General features: G+C 36.1%; 2 protein-coding genes across 6 annotated transcripts; one reads left to right on the forward strand and one right to left on the reverse strand.

Annotated features, from left to right (window-relative positions):
- Window positions 1–276: 276 nt before the first annotated feature.
- On the forward strand, window positions 277–3179 carry mogat3b (monoacylglycerol O-acyltransferase 3b; the record flags this gene model as incomplete). Its single annotated transcript, XM_079248079.1, has 7 exons — window positions 277–358; window positions 501–608; window positions 1370–1440; window positions 1868–2072; window positions 2483–2657; window positions 2759–2943; window positions 3025–3179. The coding sequence occupies 7 exons, from the start codon at window positions 277–279 to the stop codon at window positions 3177–3179; spliced, it is 981 nt and encodes a 326-aa protein (XP_079104205.1).
- A 1336-nt stretch (window positions 3180–4515) lies between these two features.
- srrt (serrate RNA effector molecule homolog (Arabidopsis)) lies at window positions 4516–12700 on the reverse strand. 5 transcript variants are annotated; one of them, XM_079247900.1, is made up of 21 exons: window positions 12647–12700; window positions 12219–12236; window positions 11935–12053; window positions 11620–11748; window positions 11396–11542; window positions 10889–11077; window positions 9004–9173; window positions 8669–8853; window positions 8487–8597; window positions 8234–8384; window positions 7961–8109; window positions 7791–7852; window positions 7591–7669; window positions 7006–7194; window positions 6735–6905; window positions 6434–6587; window positions 5570–5763; window positions 5277–5433; window positions 5066–5158; window positions 4883–4985; window positions 4516–4735 (listed from the first exon to the last, which is right to left on the reverse strand). In XM_079247900.1, exons 3-21 carry the CDS (start codon window positions 12051–12053, stop codon window positions 4660–4662), a joined length of 2628 nt encoding a protein of 875 aa, XP_079104026.1. In that variant the 5' UTR covers window positions 12219–12236; window positions 12647–12700; the 3' UTR covers window positions 4516–4659. The 5 variants fall into 5 exon arrangements, with proteins under 5 accessions (XP_079104026.1, XP_079104027.1, XP_079104028.1 ...); XM_079247901.1 differs by having other exon boundaries at window positions 12500–12695; XM_079247902.1 differs by having other exon boundaries at window positions 12219–12233; window positions 12647–12688.
- Between the last annotated feature and the right edge of the window lie 5149 nt (window positions 12701–17849).

The following is a 17849-nucleotide window of genomic DNA, read 5'->3' on the forward strand; positions in this document are numbered from 1 at the left end:
CTTGGGTGAGTCACTTGATCTGGCTGCTGAATGCCATGCAAGTTTTTCCAGTCTTTTTTAGCCCTTAAGGCAGATTGCAGGCACAAGCCGAGGTACTGATTAACACTGCAATCTGTTTATGATCATAAAATCATCTATATTATATTTTCTAACTTTAAATACATGTTTACAAGTCTGTAATATTGTTCAAGTACACATGACATTTTCTGAATGTTGGCCAGATTTGAAATAATGTTGATTGCTGATTATTAGTAATCTTGCCTTCAGCTTTCAATAATGACTAAAGAAAAAACTCAGCTGAAAGAGTTTGTGGAGGCAGTAAGTGTTCTGCAATGGGTGATGAGCTTTCTCTTCTTAGGTAAGATTATCACAAGTTCCCTTTTTTCTGATTCTGTCAAACATTTAAGAAACACTGTAAGCTCATGAAAGACATCTCTTGTACCCCAACATATATGGACTCTCATATTGTTGACCATGGCACAATGATCGTCCAACTGCAGGAGTGGCTTGCATTGTCTTGATGGTGTATCTTATGTTCACTTCTCTGTGGCCACTGCCTACTCTGTACTTCATGTGGCTGGTGATGGACTGGCAAACCCCTGAAAGAGGTAAAGGAAACAATTTCATCAAAACACTGGAACCATGTTTATGCAGATAACATGTGATGAGTACAAACAAATGAGGAAGTACACAAAATAAATGTAGCTTTTTAATGCAATGCACATATTATATGAAAGGTTGGTGATGAACTTGATCAGCCATAAAGGGTGCGTTGTTACAGACGACAGGGGGGGGGGGGGGGGGGGGGGGGGGGCAGTCTTCTGTGACTGGTTAACTTTCACAATACTTGAACACAAAGTAGATGATGAGATTCTGAAAGCTAAAAAAAAAAAAAAAATTACAATTAACAAGCTTTAAAACTAGAGGAATTGATCAAAATTAAAGGAACTTTTACAGATTTACTCTGCGGTTGAATGATAACTTCCATTTATTTGTCCCAAACACAAAAACCTACCAGTTGATATAAAAACTGTTCACTCCTTGTGAAGTTGAGACACTATTAAACACTCACTTTGTTCCATTTGTATTTGGTTTAAGTTTATTTTGTGCCTTGATTTGATCAACTGTCTTTTGAGTTGTAGCAGCAGTGTACACGAGTAGCTTCAACAGTCAAGGCTTACTATTCAATACTTGCAAACCGACTGATCTGTTTTTTGTGGAAATTTCACAACACTTTTTGTTGTTTTGCTTATTTTGTTGAGTAATTTAAATAAATAAATAAAAGTGGTCTACTATTATAGTCTATCAAGTTAGTTTAGTTTAACAAGGGGATTCTTGATGGCTCTAAGATATCTAATGTGTCCATCAGGGGGCAGGAGAACAACATTTGTGAGGAAGTGGAGTGTGTGGGAGCACTTCAGAGACTTTTTCCCAATTAAAGTAAGTTTCATTTTGGTTCAAGTCATTACATGTAACAGCAGTATGGTGCGAAATAAAATGCTTTGCATGCAGTTCACTCAGCGCATTCCCATTCCCCTCCCCAATATTTTCAACAACTTTTATGAGATAGAAATTAATTATGGTAATAATATTCTAGTTGACGTATTATCTGACCTGATTCGTTATCAAGGCAGATATGATAATACATCTATGGCATGAAAGTCGTTTTAATAAGCATCCCATTCCGTAGGCCGTTAATCACAACAGTTTCATTAACTCTCCCTGTCAAATGCCATCCTGCGAGAGCCCGTTAAGAAAGTTGGCTCTTAATCTCCATATATTCAGATAACACAGAGAAAGTGGTTTGGTTGTGTGATTAACAGCAGGGACTGACTGATCTGCCACATTAATACTCTTCCTTGCTTAGCTGGTGAAGACAGTGGAGCTGAATCCAAACAAAAACTACGTCTTTGGGAGCCATCCGCATGGTATCATGTCAGCAGGAGCCTTCGCCTGCTTCAGCACAGAGGCTTGTGGATTTGCTGAGATGTTTCCTGGGGTGCGAGCGTCCCTGGCAATACTGGCAGGCCTTTTCAGGATACCACTGTTCAGGGACTACTTAATGAGTGCAGGTATTTGCAAACTACTCAACAAAGAGACTAAAGTACTCAGTCTTAATCTGAGAAGCCATTTGTATTTGGTCAAAATTGATTTTGACCAAATACACAGCCATAACCACACACAGCACTTTTAGGATATTTGTACTACAAATATAAACAGGGGGGTTTTACTTGGTGAGATTAAGAAAAATGAAGCCACAAATATGTTCTCGTGATTGATGTTTAAACCATTTTTGTACCAAATCAAAATGCAATCCATTTCCACAAATGGAATTTGGGGTAAACATGAACTTGAGTCAATAAAAAGCATAAGCATGCAGAAAAATGTCTGTTTGGAAGCTGTGACAGCAACCTGTTGTTGTTGAATGATGTTTTACTTTTTAAATCTGCCAAACTGCTTCTCTCATTTTGTCTGTGATAAGGTCTTTACCCAGTCAGTAAACCCAGCCTAGCGCACCTCCTTTCTAAAAAAGGGAAAGGAAATGCAGTGGTGATTGTTGTGGGGGGTGCTGCTGAGTCCTTGGCATCCTCTCCTGGAGTCAACACAGTAGTCATGAAGCAACGAAAAGGATTTGTCAGGATTGCTCTCGAGTTTGGGTGGGAAAACATGCACATGCACACAGTAATAACAGTAATAATTGACAGCCAATGTATTCATCACTACTGCAAAAACATCCATGTCTGACGTTCTTCCACAGAGCTGATCTGGTGCCAGTTTATTCATTCGGGGAGAATGAACTCTTTCAGCAGGTTATTCTCTCAGAGGGGACTCTGGGTCGCAGATTGCAGGACTTGTTTAAAAAAATCATGGGTTTTGCACCATGTCTATTTGTTGGTGAACGCTTTGGAGTCATACCCTACCGAACTCCTGTAACTACTGTTGGTGAGTATTTCATTATTCTATAAATAAGTGCTAAAACTATTTAATGTACTGAGCCCATTTTCTTTTCACAACTCCTTTTAGTGGGAAGTCCAATCTCAGTGCCAAAGTGTGTCACACCTACTGAAGAGGAGGTTGATCACTATCACAGACTCTACATGGAGGCCCTAACTAAACTATTCCATGAACACAAGGTCAGCTGTGGACTATCTGAAAGTCACAAGCTTGAGATTATTTAGACATTTCTCTTTGGTTTGAGTGTCATTGGATTTATTACACAACTTTCAGAGGTAATTATTAAAAAAGGAACAAAGTATAGCAAGACGCTGCTCATAGTCTGAGAATTCATTTGAAAAATTGTACTTAAACTTTATATACAGCTGTCTGTGAATAGTGGAGAAATACACAGAGTTGTACTATGTCAACAGAAATGACCATCTTTGTTGCATAAACTTTAAGTAATACTTTATAAGCAGCCAACACAACAGGAAAGACAACCATATCTGCACAACAGTTCACTCAAATGCTGAGTTTATTTCGCTGGCTAAGCGTTATGGAACACTGTAATAATTTTTTTTGTATTTGATATGACCAAGGAAAAATTCCTCAGCTTTCGCCAGTTTCTTTGACTTCAGTGCGGTACTCTTGTACTGGATTACAATTTACACCTTAATTTTTGGTATTACAGGAAATATGAATACTAAAGGGACTTTTTATTTCATTTTACTTACCTAATGTACCCAATTCAGGGTCATGGTGCCACCCGGAATCAGGCAGGGGACACCTTAAGCAGGCCTCCAGAAAAAACACTGCTTGTTCATTTGCATCATAGTATTTCTGGACACTGGTAAGAGTCTAAATATAAACAGAATTAACGGACTGAGTAACTATGATGAATTGGAAAGTAATCCATTAGGGTTTTTTTTTTTAAATATATATAAAGCTTATAACATTGATCGAAGGGGATTGGATAGACTACCAACATGGGCATACACCATTTTAATTTTGTATTTCATTTAGTTTTTAAGATGTCATTTTATCCCAGCTGATTTTGCTCTTTAAAAGGAAAATATCATTTGTCTTCTGTCTTTGAATTATTACCAAGAATTACTCCTATGCTGGAACATCTACCTGGAAAATAATACAATCAGAAGCTCCCACAATGTTAGAAAATAACGCCTTTTTCTACAAGGTCGTAGGTCTCTGCTCATATTGTAAACTGACTGTATTGCAAATTTAAAATATAAATATATGCTTTTTTATAAATAAAATTTGAGGACCATTAAGACGGACTGCTTTCTTTGCAAAACCGGGTAAATGATGGAAGCTTCCTTTACTTAGCATGTGTATTTGTTGAAAATGAACTTAGTCCTTGTTACTTTAAAGACCAAGCGGTTCAAATAATTTGGTTGTTAAAATATGTCACACCTATATCTTTACTTTGTAGTGCTAAAGTGGTCCACCAATTCTTTTTTGATTATCTGACTATTTTCTTGAAAATTACAATTAACTTTTAATATATTTGTGTTTAAGTACCATATTCCTATTACATGTCACACACAAGTTTAAGTTAAGTCACTTCATACAAGTAAACTTTATTGAGGTATCAGTTTACAGCAGTGTTCTGGATACACAATAACAAAATGATGTTTTTTTTTCCCATTAAAAGGGAATAATCTACAGAGAACAACACTGGTAGGAACTGAAAACAAAAACTTTCTAAAAGAAGTCCATATCATCCGGCGCATCTAGGTCACGATACTCGATGATGTTGCGTGGATCACCTCGAGACATTCTGAGTTAAGAGTCAAAAGGGGAGAAAGCAAAAAGCCGTGGTAGATTAGAAGTGCCCTTCCACTTCCTGTTAGATCTTCCATGGTCTAACAGGTGTAAATTGAGACAGTATGTTACAAAGCAAAAATTATACGTACAATAGTCTTACCTGATGTTGCGTGGCTTGCCCAGGTAGCCACCTTGTCCACGGAAGTTATCATAGCTGCCTCTGCCTCCTACAAATTGGTTAGGTGGGTATGGAGGACCACCTGCTGTCAAGAAGGATATTAAAATTAAAAATGAAAACATCAACTTTTCCTACACAAGAACACGTTCAGTAGTAATAACTTACCACCATAACCCATAAGTGGTGGACGAGGTTGGGCAAAGCCCATTGGACCCTGAGGGCCTTGGGGAGGAAATGGCATTGTGGGAGAAAGCAAACCTGTACAACAAAACCAAAAACAAGACAAAGGCTAGTTTATTATAACTGTTTTAAGATCTATTGCATCTATTTGCATGTTTTTTTTAAGTAATGTGAAAAAAAAAAATCATCTATCAACCTTGCCCTGGGCCTGGAAGAGGAGGAAGCTTCATTTCAGGAAGCGACGGTCTCTTAGCATCCATCAGGAAATTGTTGAAGAATGCCACCTCCTTTTTCACCTCCTCGATTTTGTCCCCGTGTTTGTTCAGAATGTGTTTCCGTACAAACTCTGGACCCTGGGAAATAGTTTAAAATAAAATAAAAAAAAAAGACAAGCGAGACAAGTAAAAATATTTTCAACCTTTGAAAAGACTGGCAAAACTGAATCAACGTATTTTGCCGTTGTTAATCCTCTGCTTTCAAAGCACTCACCTTAAATTTTTTGCCACTTAAAGGGCAAAGCCATTTGTCTTTTCCCAACTCTTGTGTGTTGGCGGACACAAACTTCTCCACCTCCTCCTCCGGATCTTTGCGTCCCATCTTAAGAGCCTCCTCCTCAGAAAGCACTTCTTTTAAACTAAACAAGGGAATCAACTTCTCCTCCATCATCTTCTGCCACTGTTGCACTGTAATAAAATAGATGCAACACAACAAGGTCATCAGAACATTTTTTTTGTTTGTTTCATCAACCTATAAGGTCTTTATGTGTAAAGTGAATGAAATATAGTGACATCTACTGATGAGATGGCACTTCTTCAGCTAGTGCTTTTCTGTTCTGGACTAGTCCAATAACATGCCAGAGAAGTAAGGAGGATGAACTGTTGAACCTTTGGATATAAACTGTTTCTTCTTAAGTAATAAAAAAAAGAATACATTTTGCATGAAACCTTTACTAATAATAGAGCAATGCATGCTCTGCCAACTGATTGAAAAAGCAACATTGTGAGACCTCAGCTAATTGGAGGCAAGAATGTGACATTCACATTTAATGGGCAGATGTGTCTAAACTTTGGACTATTAATGTACTAAAACAACCTAAAACAACAAAAATCTGCTATCTATGACTTTCAAACAAATTATTTTTAAACACTTCAGCAAAATCTCATTAAAGCCTGTGAGCAAAATAATATGATGGTAAAACTACTGAAGCACTGCCAATGTTTTAAATTAGTTCAAATCCATTTTAACTCCAGCAATTTAAATAGATATTTCTAGTATTCACTCCACAATTTAATAAAAGCACCTACATCACCCTATCCTATTTAAACACAAGATATTTCACTTTAACATACTGACTTTCTCCGTGTGTGATGCGGTTGGGAGGAATGGGTCCACGAACATGAATCATGCCACAGCGATTGGGCATTTCATCCTCACTGGGGTATTCACAGGTATTGTAGTAATCAACCGAGTGCACAATCCGCAGATACAAGATCAAACGGTCCAAAACCTGAAACAACAAATGTGGCAACAAATCTTTCACATATAATTCATAAAGTTGGGCATTTTGGTCAGTTAGCGAGTGAAAGGGAAAAAAAAAACAAGTAAAGCTAACTATCTTTAACTAGGAATGTTAAAAGTATTGCACAAGTCACACCTTGGCTAGTTTGTCATCCCTTTCCACAGTCGTCTCAGCAGGGTTTCCCTCCTTGGTGCTTTCCTCAGGATCCATTCCACTCCCAGAGCCCAGCAGCTCCTCTTCCTCAGCACTCACCTCCTCAATTAGGTAATCAGTAATATTTTTCATGATGGGGTTCTGAGTTGACACCTATTGCAAAGCAAAGTAACGAAAATTAATAATGGTATTATCTGTCAACAAGCTGCAAAATTATATGCATATATGCAAATGCACAAGAGTAGGTACTGACGTCAGTGCTCTGCCCCTCCCGAGATATGCTGCTCCACAAATCCCCTTTTTCATCCAGAGCATGAATGAGCTTAGCAGCTAGCTTGATGTCATTGCGGAGCACCTGCTTGTGTTGAGTGATTCCATTAACATGACGCACCCTTCGAGCAAGGTCCCTGTTCACCCCCGGTGCCAGTTCACAGTCTCGCAGCTGTTGAAATTAAAAGTAAAACTAATTTTCATTTGCCTCAAGAGCTAAGTCGGGGTTTGGACAGATTAAAAAAAACATCCATAAGATTCCTTGGATATCAGCTTGCACAGCAGCTTTGGTTTGTAGGAAAATATGTCAGTGATTTTAAGATAAACTGAATGTGCATTCGAGTTAAAGTTTATATTTTAAATATAAAAGTAAATTGAATCAATAACTAAATCTGCTTATGCATATCAAATTGTAATTCATCAATTCAATAAGAGCGAATTCAGAATATATTTTAAACAATTCGTGCAGTGAAAGATAAAGGAGGCTGCATAACTTTGAAACAAAAAGAGCTGTCTGGCTTCATCTCTGGAGCTATCATAACATCTGTGCAGCTTAAAAAACACTTACTCTAATGTTCTGAAGGTTCCAACAGACTTCTTTAATGTTAATGCTTCTGTCAAAAGTCACCCAGCAGCGTCTAAAAAACCTGAAGAAGTAAACAGTTTTCATTGGAACATAATGAGTAATGATGTGTAGTCAAACAATGTTGTCTTATTAAATAAAACAGATTATTCAAAGTGTCAAGATAAAGAATTTTTCTGACCAACCTGCGCTCAGGGTGAGGATCAGACAAGCAGACACGCAGAAATCCAGGGTATCGACGACAAAGCTGTGAAGGGAAATGCAAAAAGAGAAAATTAGGACACCAACTACTCATAAAATCCAGTGATTTCACACCTTTCAAACTATTAATGTAACCAGCCGTCTTTCAACTCACAGAGACAATCTCAGCTTTGGAAATGGTTGGAGCAATGCTTCTCATGAACAGAGAGCAAGTCCTGTGCAGTGGTCGAGGTCTGGGTGAGTCATCTTTAGGCTTCTTCTCTTCTTTTGTGCCTTCCTCTGAGTTCTCCTTTGGTTTCTCCTCTGAGTTAAAACCAGAGAAAAATCCACAGCAGTGTTGTAAATTCATTCTGTTCACAGAGTTGTGAGCAGCTTGTTAAATTAGCTTTGAAAATTTAAACAGGTTCTAATGAATCCGATTCCTCACCCTCATCTTCTTCCTCGTCTTTGTCATCATCTTCTTTCTTCACAGGTTTGTCAGAGCAATGGGAGTTGGAGTCAGAGTCTGAGTCAGAGTCACTCTCTGAGGCGCTCGCTTCATCATCGCTGTCCCCGCTATGCTTCCTCTTTCTTCTTGCCTGGCAAATAAAAACAAGAACAATCCTAGATAATTAGTTCATTTCTTTTTATTGTTTTTTTTTTTTTTTTTTTTAAATTAAAAAAAAAAAGATAAAAACAACCTTTTTCAGTTCAGGCATTTCTTCCTTGATAGCTTCTTTCTCTGCTTCTGTTTTCACCTCCTCCTCTTCTGCTTTGGCTCCCCTGTCTATGCTGGCAGCATCACTCTGCTCCTGAGGCAAAATTACCTCTTAAAGGCAGCTCTACATTGTTTTTATTTACTGAGTAACAGTAAATAACAAACCTTCTCAGTTTTGTCCTTTTCTTCTGAGGATTTGCGGTCTCCAATTGCAGCTTTGAGGTCTTCTCTCTTTGGAGGCTCAGCTGCCCCTGAGACAGATGCAAACTTGTCCCTGTCTTCTTCCTCTTCAGATGGCATGTCCAAAATGCGAAGATCGTGATCTGTCCCTCCTTCCATTTTTATCACAGCTAAGGGAAAACAAGAGTGTTTGGTTCAGAATGGAAAGCAAAATGGCATTTCAAGATGGTGTCAACAAATATCACCAGCATTCAATCAGTTTCATTATTATTTCTTTCAAGGAAACATAATAAAAACTCACACACTTTTTGAACCCTTACCTGCATCTAGAACTCTAATAATAGCTGGAGTTTGCTCAATGTCCAGAGAGACATTATCAAACCAGCCATTCTCCATCAGGAACATAAAGACATTCTGACGATTGTGCAGGGCACTCTGGGCCTCTGCCTTCAGTCGACTGGCCTCATCTGGGTGGTATTTGGACCTGAACCTGTGTCCAAAAAATGGGTCCACAGGGAAGGGAATGATGGGATGAACAGGTTGCAAAGTTAGTAAACAAATACAAACTATATATCTAAATCACATTTTTCAAGTAATGAAATTACATTGAATATTTTTGATTGTTTGCATATTAGTTTCTTCTTTTAGATTTTAAGCAAATAGTTTGAATCCAGAGTGTCGGGCTGTTTGTTGGGAGAAGTTAAAAAAAAACTAAAATCAGTCAGTGGAATTAAAGGTTTCTGTGCACAATAAAAAATTATAATTTGTGGTCTGTAGCCTAGTCCTGGACTATCATTAAATAGTCTTATAATTCTATATACTCGACAAAGCTTGAGATTAACTCACCAAAAACAAAAAGAAGACAACAGATTATAAAATCAAGCATTCACATTATTAGAATGTCACATTAAAAATAGTTTATCATTGAGTAGACCACAGTTACCTTTTGCTCTGCCAGTTTAATAACAAATAAATACAGAGAGGGAGGGGTCTCTTCTGTGAAAATGCGCTCCACTTCACCCCAATGGTGTCTGTTTACACACAAATTCGGTTGCGGGATTCAATTTTATCCCAACATAAAAAGAAAATTATTTGGAAAAAGGACAAAACAAGAAAAAAAAAATCCTCCATGTGCGGAGGAATACTTGGCTGTCTAGCTAAAATCCCTGTACTGTGCGTCTAAGAGCAACTGCATTGTGCGCAGTGCATGCCCTTGCTATCTAAGACCGACTCCTGCAGACGAGTTCCACTTTTGCTTGGAAAAATAAAAATAAAAATTTTTTAAAAATTGCTGTCAACATGGAATTTGAAATGAAGGGAAGAAAAATTGGTTAGGTCAAAACAGAACAATTTTGCATGATAACAGTGAAATAAGTTAAATGAACATTATCAAGCATTACATAGCTGTAAATACGATTTAATCAAAATGAAGATAAGCCCAAAGATTAAAAAGACATATCAGTTAGAGCTTATTGAGTCCTGCATTATTATGATTATGGGCAGAATTCAGTCAAAAATATGAAAAGCTACACAGCAGTACACTTCATGTTTAACTACTGTTAAATTCTACCTAAAGACAATTAGAATAAACTGAATAATGAATAAAATTATGAACTGTATTAAATCAGTTTTTTTTTCATGATCTGCAAGTGTGTTAGCAAGTCATTATATATACTAAAATAACTGCATGTGCTTAGTCCTAGTAAAATGTATACATACACATTTGCCTTATTGTCCTCTCACTATTTACTTGGTCTTTCCAGCTGTTGATCGGTGCACATTAAGAGTGCAAAAGTTAATCAACCACCTGTATGCATTAAATTTCTTAATCTTTTGTATGATCATGTCTCTTATTTTAATGCAAATACGTGATTTCTTAGCCATTCATACTTCTATTATTATATTAGTATTTATACAATGTGTATACATATGTTGTGCATGAACACAAAACCGTATACTACAGTGTATAAGTAAACCAGAATATATGTTGCATGCAACCGTAAATACCTAATTTAATTCTTATTAGATTCAAAATGTAATTATTTCAAAATGACAATAATAAGCAACCAAGTTAAATGGGTAATATTGATACTGATAGCAATATGATAATTGGAGTCTAATTGAAAATATTACTACTACTACTACATTAAAAGCTACTAAAATTCATGTTCAAGGCTCACGCAGTATAGGCAAATAAGATCGTACCACTCTTCGTCTTTATGAGCCAAAAAGAAGTCCTGCATCTGTTGTCGGCGAAAGTCAATCTTATAGTCATTGTAGCGTTTGACTGCTTCAGTCTCATCCACAGAATCATCCAAGGACAGCAGAAACTCCTTAAAGCTCTTCATTATTGGAGGTGGAGGACCTAAATCCATGTCATGGATGTTTCCAAGCCTAATGGAAAAATGCAAATTTAAATATCTGTTAAGATAGATAAAAAAACATCTGGATGGTTTTTTTTTTCATGTTTTTTTTTAACGCCTTTGGTAATGAGACAAATTAATGTCATTACGTTGCGTCTTCTTACTCTTTTTTCCCCATTGAACTTCTGCACAATATGCATTTTTTAATTAAAACAATTTTGGAAATCAAAGTTGATGATGTGTCATTCTCTTTATTTTGAGCAATTTTTACAGATATTTATGAGAGCAAATTAATTAAAACCAATAATAATTGTTAAAGTTTACATCTAGAAACAACATTGCTTCTCACCTTGCCTGAATCGGGATGCCTTGATGAGGCTGCATGAGGTGCAGGTCAGGATGGCCCCAATGCTGTGGTGGGCCATAGCTGGGCCCTCCTCCACCACCATATCCCAAGTCATAACCCCCACGATATGGATCTCCACCGTGGTCATCCCTGCCAGAAAAGATAAGGTCTTGTACAAGAGAAGATTCCAGTTTTTAAGTGAGTAATAGTCTTGCTATTAATCTCACCAATCTCTTCTCATCCGTTTCTGCTGGGGACTCATGTCATGTCTGGGTGGGGTAAATCTCTCTCTTCGACCTCGGTCATAATCGCGGTATTCACCCCGGCTGCGACGCTCCCTGCCCCTGTCCCACTCCCTGTAGGGAGGGAGGGATTGTAAAGGTTTTATATATATATATATATATATATATATATATATATATATATATATATATAAATATAAATTCATATCCACCTGGACGCACCAAAAAGCCACATGTGGTCTGATTTTTTTCGGTCATCTGTAAATGGCTGTCTGATACTTGTGATAAATTCTCTCATACCTATCATTCCAGTCATCTCTGCGTCGGTCCTCTCTTTCTCTCGATCGGTCATAGTCACTTCTCTCTCGCCTGAATTTGTCCCTTCTCCTCCGATCGTATTCATCATCACTGTCTCCCATCTTCAAGAAGGGAAATGTTTGGGTAAACATTATTGCGAAAGCATGGATAATGATAGCATGGCTGTGAGTTTGCTAAAATTAGAAGTAGATACGCAGTCCCAACAAGATAATAAAAATATTTTATGTGACTTGTGATGTGAATTTTAATGTTTAAATTGTACATACTTTTGCCGCCTTGATCTTCTAATTCAGAAGGGTGCAGAGGAGAGGGCGAGGAGAAAAGTACAAACACTGATGAGGAAAACGAGGGTACCCTGATAGGTGGATGGCCTGCTAGATACTTATGTAAACTGTCGCAGGTTAAAACTGTTGTAAATCAAATAACTAAATCATTTCATATAAGAAAATAAACACATACGGAAAAGAAAATTAAAATACAAAGATCGAAGTCAAACGCAGTATTTAATTGTTGGTAGTAGCAGTTCGGGCCGCTAACGTTAGCTCACCCGCTAGCTGTGCTAAAGAAATTACTTCTCTATCGGTCTCCAAACACAAAGCTGTATGCTGGTAAGAAACAGAATGCTTCCTGATTTTCCCGTTAACCAAAAGCTGATAAAAAAAAAAATACATATCAACTTAATGCATTTTAAAACCTTGTAAGAGTTTGAATTGAATAGTGTTGGAGCGCGTCTTCTTCTTCCTTTCCTTTTCTTCTTTCTCCTCTTCTTCTACTTCTTGGTGTTGGACACGCCCATCTTTTGGCAAACATGTAAAATTGACAATACTGCCTCCAACTGCTTTGGAATGTAAATATAAACCCGTCTTCAGGTTTTCTTTGTATTTACCCAGTTGGAGCTTTAAAATAAGAAAATATTAAAATGTTTTTTACAATACCTCGTTCCGGGTGTTTTTTAAAACGATGATTAAATAGTAGTTTTACCATAATTTTATATGTATCTTTCAATAGTTGTACTGTCAAAGGCCTTGTTTTGTAGTTTTGTTTTTTGTTTTTAAAAAAGAAATGTTTCTGTACATTTAACTTGATTTGTTTATAGTTGTTCCATGAGGACCATTCCACCTTCCAAGTTGGTATTATATCTTCTTCAGTTTTGTAAATATACCCAATTTATGTAACCAGTTCAAATTAGTTTTTTGTGCCTTTACTTATGTCATGATGTGGTTTGTGCTGTGCCTTAGTTTTGGGTTTCCTGTTTTATTTAGTAGTTTTTCCTGTTTGGTTCTCTTGTTGGTTGTTTAGCTTTATTGATTTCCTGTTCATTGAGTTTACCTGGTCTTGTTTCAGTTCTTGGTTGCTGGATCATTTTGTTGTGCTTCGTTGTTTGTGTAAGTCCCCTGAGTGCCTCCGTTTAATTAAATTAGTCTGGAATCAGCATCCCTGTTTCCCTCATCTCTGCATTTGGGTCCACACCTTCACCATCCTTCACCTCCACCAGTGAAAACTTAAAAATATTATGCTTTACAGAGACATTTTATATATAAAAGAAATTTACTAAATATTATTGAGCTACATGTGATGTAATGGCGACCTGTCAAGGGTGTACCCTGTCTCTCACCCAAAGATTGTTGGGATAGGCTCCAGCTTCACTCCAACCATTAAGAGGAAAAAGCAGTAAAATGTTTGAATGGATGGATGGATGGATTACTGAGTTAAAAGACATCGGTTTTATAATAAGTTAGTGTAGACAGTCATATCTTCTGACATATTTTCAAAACATGAGATTTGCTGTAAAAAAAAGAAGTCACAGTCAAAAGATGTGGCATTGAAGCAGTGTTTTAATAGATGATTATCTTTTACTATTATACATTATTTTCATTATACAGTGTACTTTGGGTTTTTCTTTGTCCTTCCTCTGAACTTTAGCTGTTGCTTCATGTAATCCATGATAGTGCGTGGCCACATTCGAGTAGCATGAGCCTCATCGTCCAAGAGAAATGCAGATTCCATTAGTGGGAAGGTATGGAAATTCCTGGATCCAAATGGGAAGTCCTTTGCAGGGTCACCATTGACATCCAAAGGAGTGGAGATCATCTGCTTTTGGTAAGAACTATCCAAAATGTCCTGTCAATATACAACCACGTTTGTGCCATTCTGTAAATGTTTATTTGATGAATATCTTAAAAAGTATAGACATTAAGAAATTTAGCATTGTTGGTATGCTTTACAATAATGGTTGAGTTGAGTTAAATTTATTTCAAACACGTAAAAGGCAAATAATAGTAATAAAGTATGAAAGAGAAAAATAGTAATGAATAGATAAAGCAAACATAACTGGCACCTACATATTCTTCATATGGTATAAATCTTATATTTAATGAATGTATAATTCATGACTAACTAATACATTAGTTATTTCAGAATCTACTATGAATTCCGTTGTTTGTCATAAACTATTGATGTTCAATGTGGATTTGTGTGGTTAATTCACAATTTATAAATCACCAGTTGATTTACATTAATCCACTGTTAATTCATACTTCAATCGATATGTTGACAATAATGCCAATTTAGACCAAATTATGTAATTTTGTTCCGTGTCGTTGAGCTTTTTTTTTTTTTTTTTTTTTTGTATTTTAGACACATGCAAAGAATTTCATTCCTGAGGACACTTTGACATGAATGGGAGTCAAACCACTGTAGTTCTTTATTTGCCACAGCTACAACAACATAACTTCTTTTGAGCGCAAAAAAGTCAGTGGCCAACCTGGGAAAATTATTTGACATAGTAACGATTGTATGAATTAACTGTGAATTAATGTTAATCAATTGATGATCTATTAAATGTTTAGTAATCACAAATACATAAAATCAGATCAGTATTAGTTCCTGATAAGCAATACAAATTCATCATAGATCCTGCAGTGATCAATGCATTACTTATTTATGAGTTATACACAAGTTCAGTATATGATTTGTATTGTTATAGTAAAATATTACAGAATTGTTGTTTAACTGTTTTGGTACAAAATATTAAAACCCATGACTGGGAATAAATGCTGACAATGTGAATTCTGGAAAACAAACTAACAGTTATAATCTCAGCTGGTACGGCAGATTTTTCAATAATATTTCTATGAAAGTCAGGTTTAATGGACACATAACCTGAGGCCAGAAATAAACAAGCAGAACAGTATAAATTTCTTCTTTACCTTATTTTGATGTTGAGGAATTGCTCTAGAATTCATCAGCAAAAATGAGCTCGTGGTCAAGAGTAGTATAAAAGAAGATCTCAATGAAGCGGTGCACTGAGGCATCATTTCTTTACAGTAAATGACCAAAGTAAGCTCAAAAAAGTTAAACTTTTTTCAAATGTGGCACATAGAATACAAGCTTACATGAAAAATGAGCTTTTATAGGATTCTTGTGTCTCTTATGTATGACATGGACAGTGACGTTTTTCAGCTTTTCTATTACCGGAAAAAAACTAATTTTCAGAAAACAGACCTTACTTCCACACACAATGTGTAAAATGTATTCAGCTACCTTCTATCTAGAGTATTAACACTTTTATTCAGCTAAAAAAAAAAAAAAATTCTTTTCTGAAACACAGCAAGTGGCATGACCGATGGTGCATGAAAATGAAAAGGATTAAAGGACTTAATTCATCCATATCGAAGTCCTAATGAGTAGCCCTTGCAGACAAAAGAGAAGCAACTACCATAGCTCTGTAAAAGCTGAATGAATATATTATCTATATATATATATATAGATATATATATATCTATATATATATATATATCTATATATATATATATATATATATATATATATATATATATATATATATATATATATATATAAATGAATGTACAGCAAACTTAGAGTGATGCAGTGAGTTTTTGCACACAAAGAGTCAATTTATTTTTAGAAGTTTTTGTTTCATTCTTTTTTAACTCTGAAATACTTACTAGTGAGTGTATTGAGAGTCTTAAACTCTGTTAATTCAGCAGGGTATCTAAGCTCTAATTAGTTCACTCCAAGAGGGTCAAAGAACATGAGTAATTAGCAGAGATTTTTCTCAGGTGAATGGTGCCTTGCAAAACAAGCCATTTCCCGACTGAGACCACCCATACCATGTTCTGGTTCACTGTACTCTGACCAATGACAGTGATTTTAATAATAAAATTACTTCCTGAAACTTCTGTTCATGTACTAGTAATGTGTGAAGTGTAATGTATTTGTCTAGGTTCTCGTAATGGAAGGTCAACCTCTACCTTTAGACAGCAGTACTTTCGGTGTCCTGTTCAGTGTTGGATTACTTCAAGCCAATCAGATCTGACTTAAATGCTGGTTGGGGTAATTTAACATGTTTCTTGTGCATGTATTTGGTAACTGCAAAACTTTCATATTTATGTTTCATTACTTTATATATGTACACCACTCCAACTTGAAGGCACAAAACGGAAATTTGAGTTTTGGTCAATTCCCCCTTTAATAACACTAATTGTTATTACCACTTGTGAATGTTACTAATTAGACTTTCTATTTCCAAAACCAATATCAAATCAAATAAAAAAAAATATATCGAATAATAATCTAAATCTATTTTCATAGTAGCTTTATTATCAAGAATTATGAATCAACAAGCCTTTGTACAGAGGAAATACCCCTTATCTGAACAAATGGCAACACAATTTTAATTTCAGTATTACTTAATCTCACAAAATTAACACAATGAATGTAACTTTCCACAGGCTGTATTACAATATCCTACAGATTCTTAAGTCTTCTTATACATGGAAATTATTCTTGACACTGTACATATATTGTTTGATCATCTAGGCACATTTTAAAAGAGGATGCGAAATTTTTAATTTGAGGATTATAGATTTCCATTTGTTTATGTCAGCAGCCCAAAGCCGACACACAAAGAACAAAAAAGGTACAGTACAAAAGATAATTGAAGCATTAATGCAAATATGAAAAGTTGTTCTATTTCACAACACAGACTACAGTCAAACAGTCCATTTGGAGAAAATATGGTGCAGTGACATTTGAAAGAGGAATGTCATGGTACTTTTCAGCCCCGTTGATGCACTGTATAACTCCCCAACTCAAAACTAACCCTTACATAGCTTTTATGCATTTTGTATGTAGTGTTGCCTCTGATCGCACTTAGTTGTGATGCTTGGAGAGACGAGTTTCACCTTTCATCTCATAAAAAGTTTGAAAGATATGCTCTTTTAAATTCTAAGATAATTCTTAAACCATTGCACTAAACCTTAGTACAGGAGGAAACCCTGATGTACAGAAATGACCCTAACATTTTGCCTGATTGGAATAATATAAAATGGCCACAGAGGAAATCCAGATTACATCTGTATAGGACAATCTAGAGCAACAGAGAATGGATACATTTGCACAGTAATTACACATCATATACACAGTAGCTAGTGCACATAAAAATGTGCATTTATTTGGAGCACTAAAATAGTTTTACCATCAGAGCTTTCATGACCCCAACAGATCATCCTACAAAGAGGAGGATCAACCTAAATCTTCTCTGACAGCTGGCAAAGTTTGGCCAGATGTTCAGGTGCAAATAAAGCAGAATCCAGCTGGCTAGTTCTGTTATTACTACAACTAAACCAGTAGAAAAACAGGCCCATTCTTTTTTTGCCTGTAATAATCAACTAATTACAACTGTGTAATAAAATTCTCTGACCAGGTAAAAGATAAAGCTCACCAGGGGGGGAAGATAAAAAAAAAAAAAAGGAAAGGAATACCAATATTGTCCCTTCAGTTTTCATACAGTTAACATACACATGAAGATCAAGGCCATTGTAAGGCAATGCACTTCTTCCTGAAAGTGCTTCCACGGTCCCACTATTGACCTG

This window comes from Telmatherina bonti, assembly GCF_933228915.1.
Source record: "Telmatherina bonti genome assembly, chromosome: 10".
Lineage (NCBI taxonomy): Eukaryota > Metazoa > Chordata > Actinopteri > Atheriniformes > Telmatherinidae > Telmatherina > Telmatherina bonti.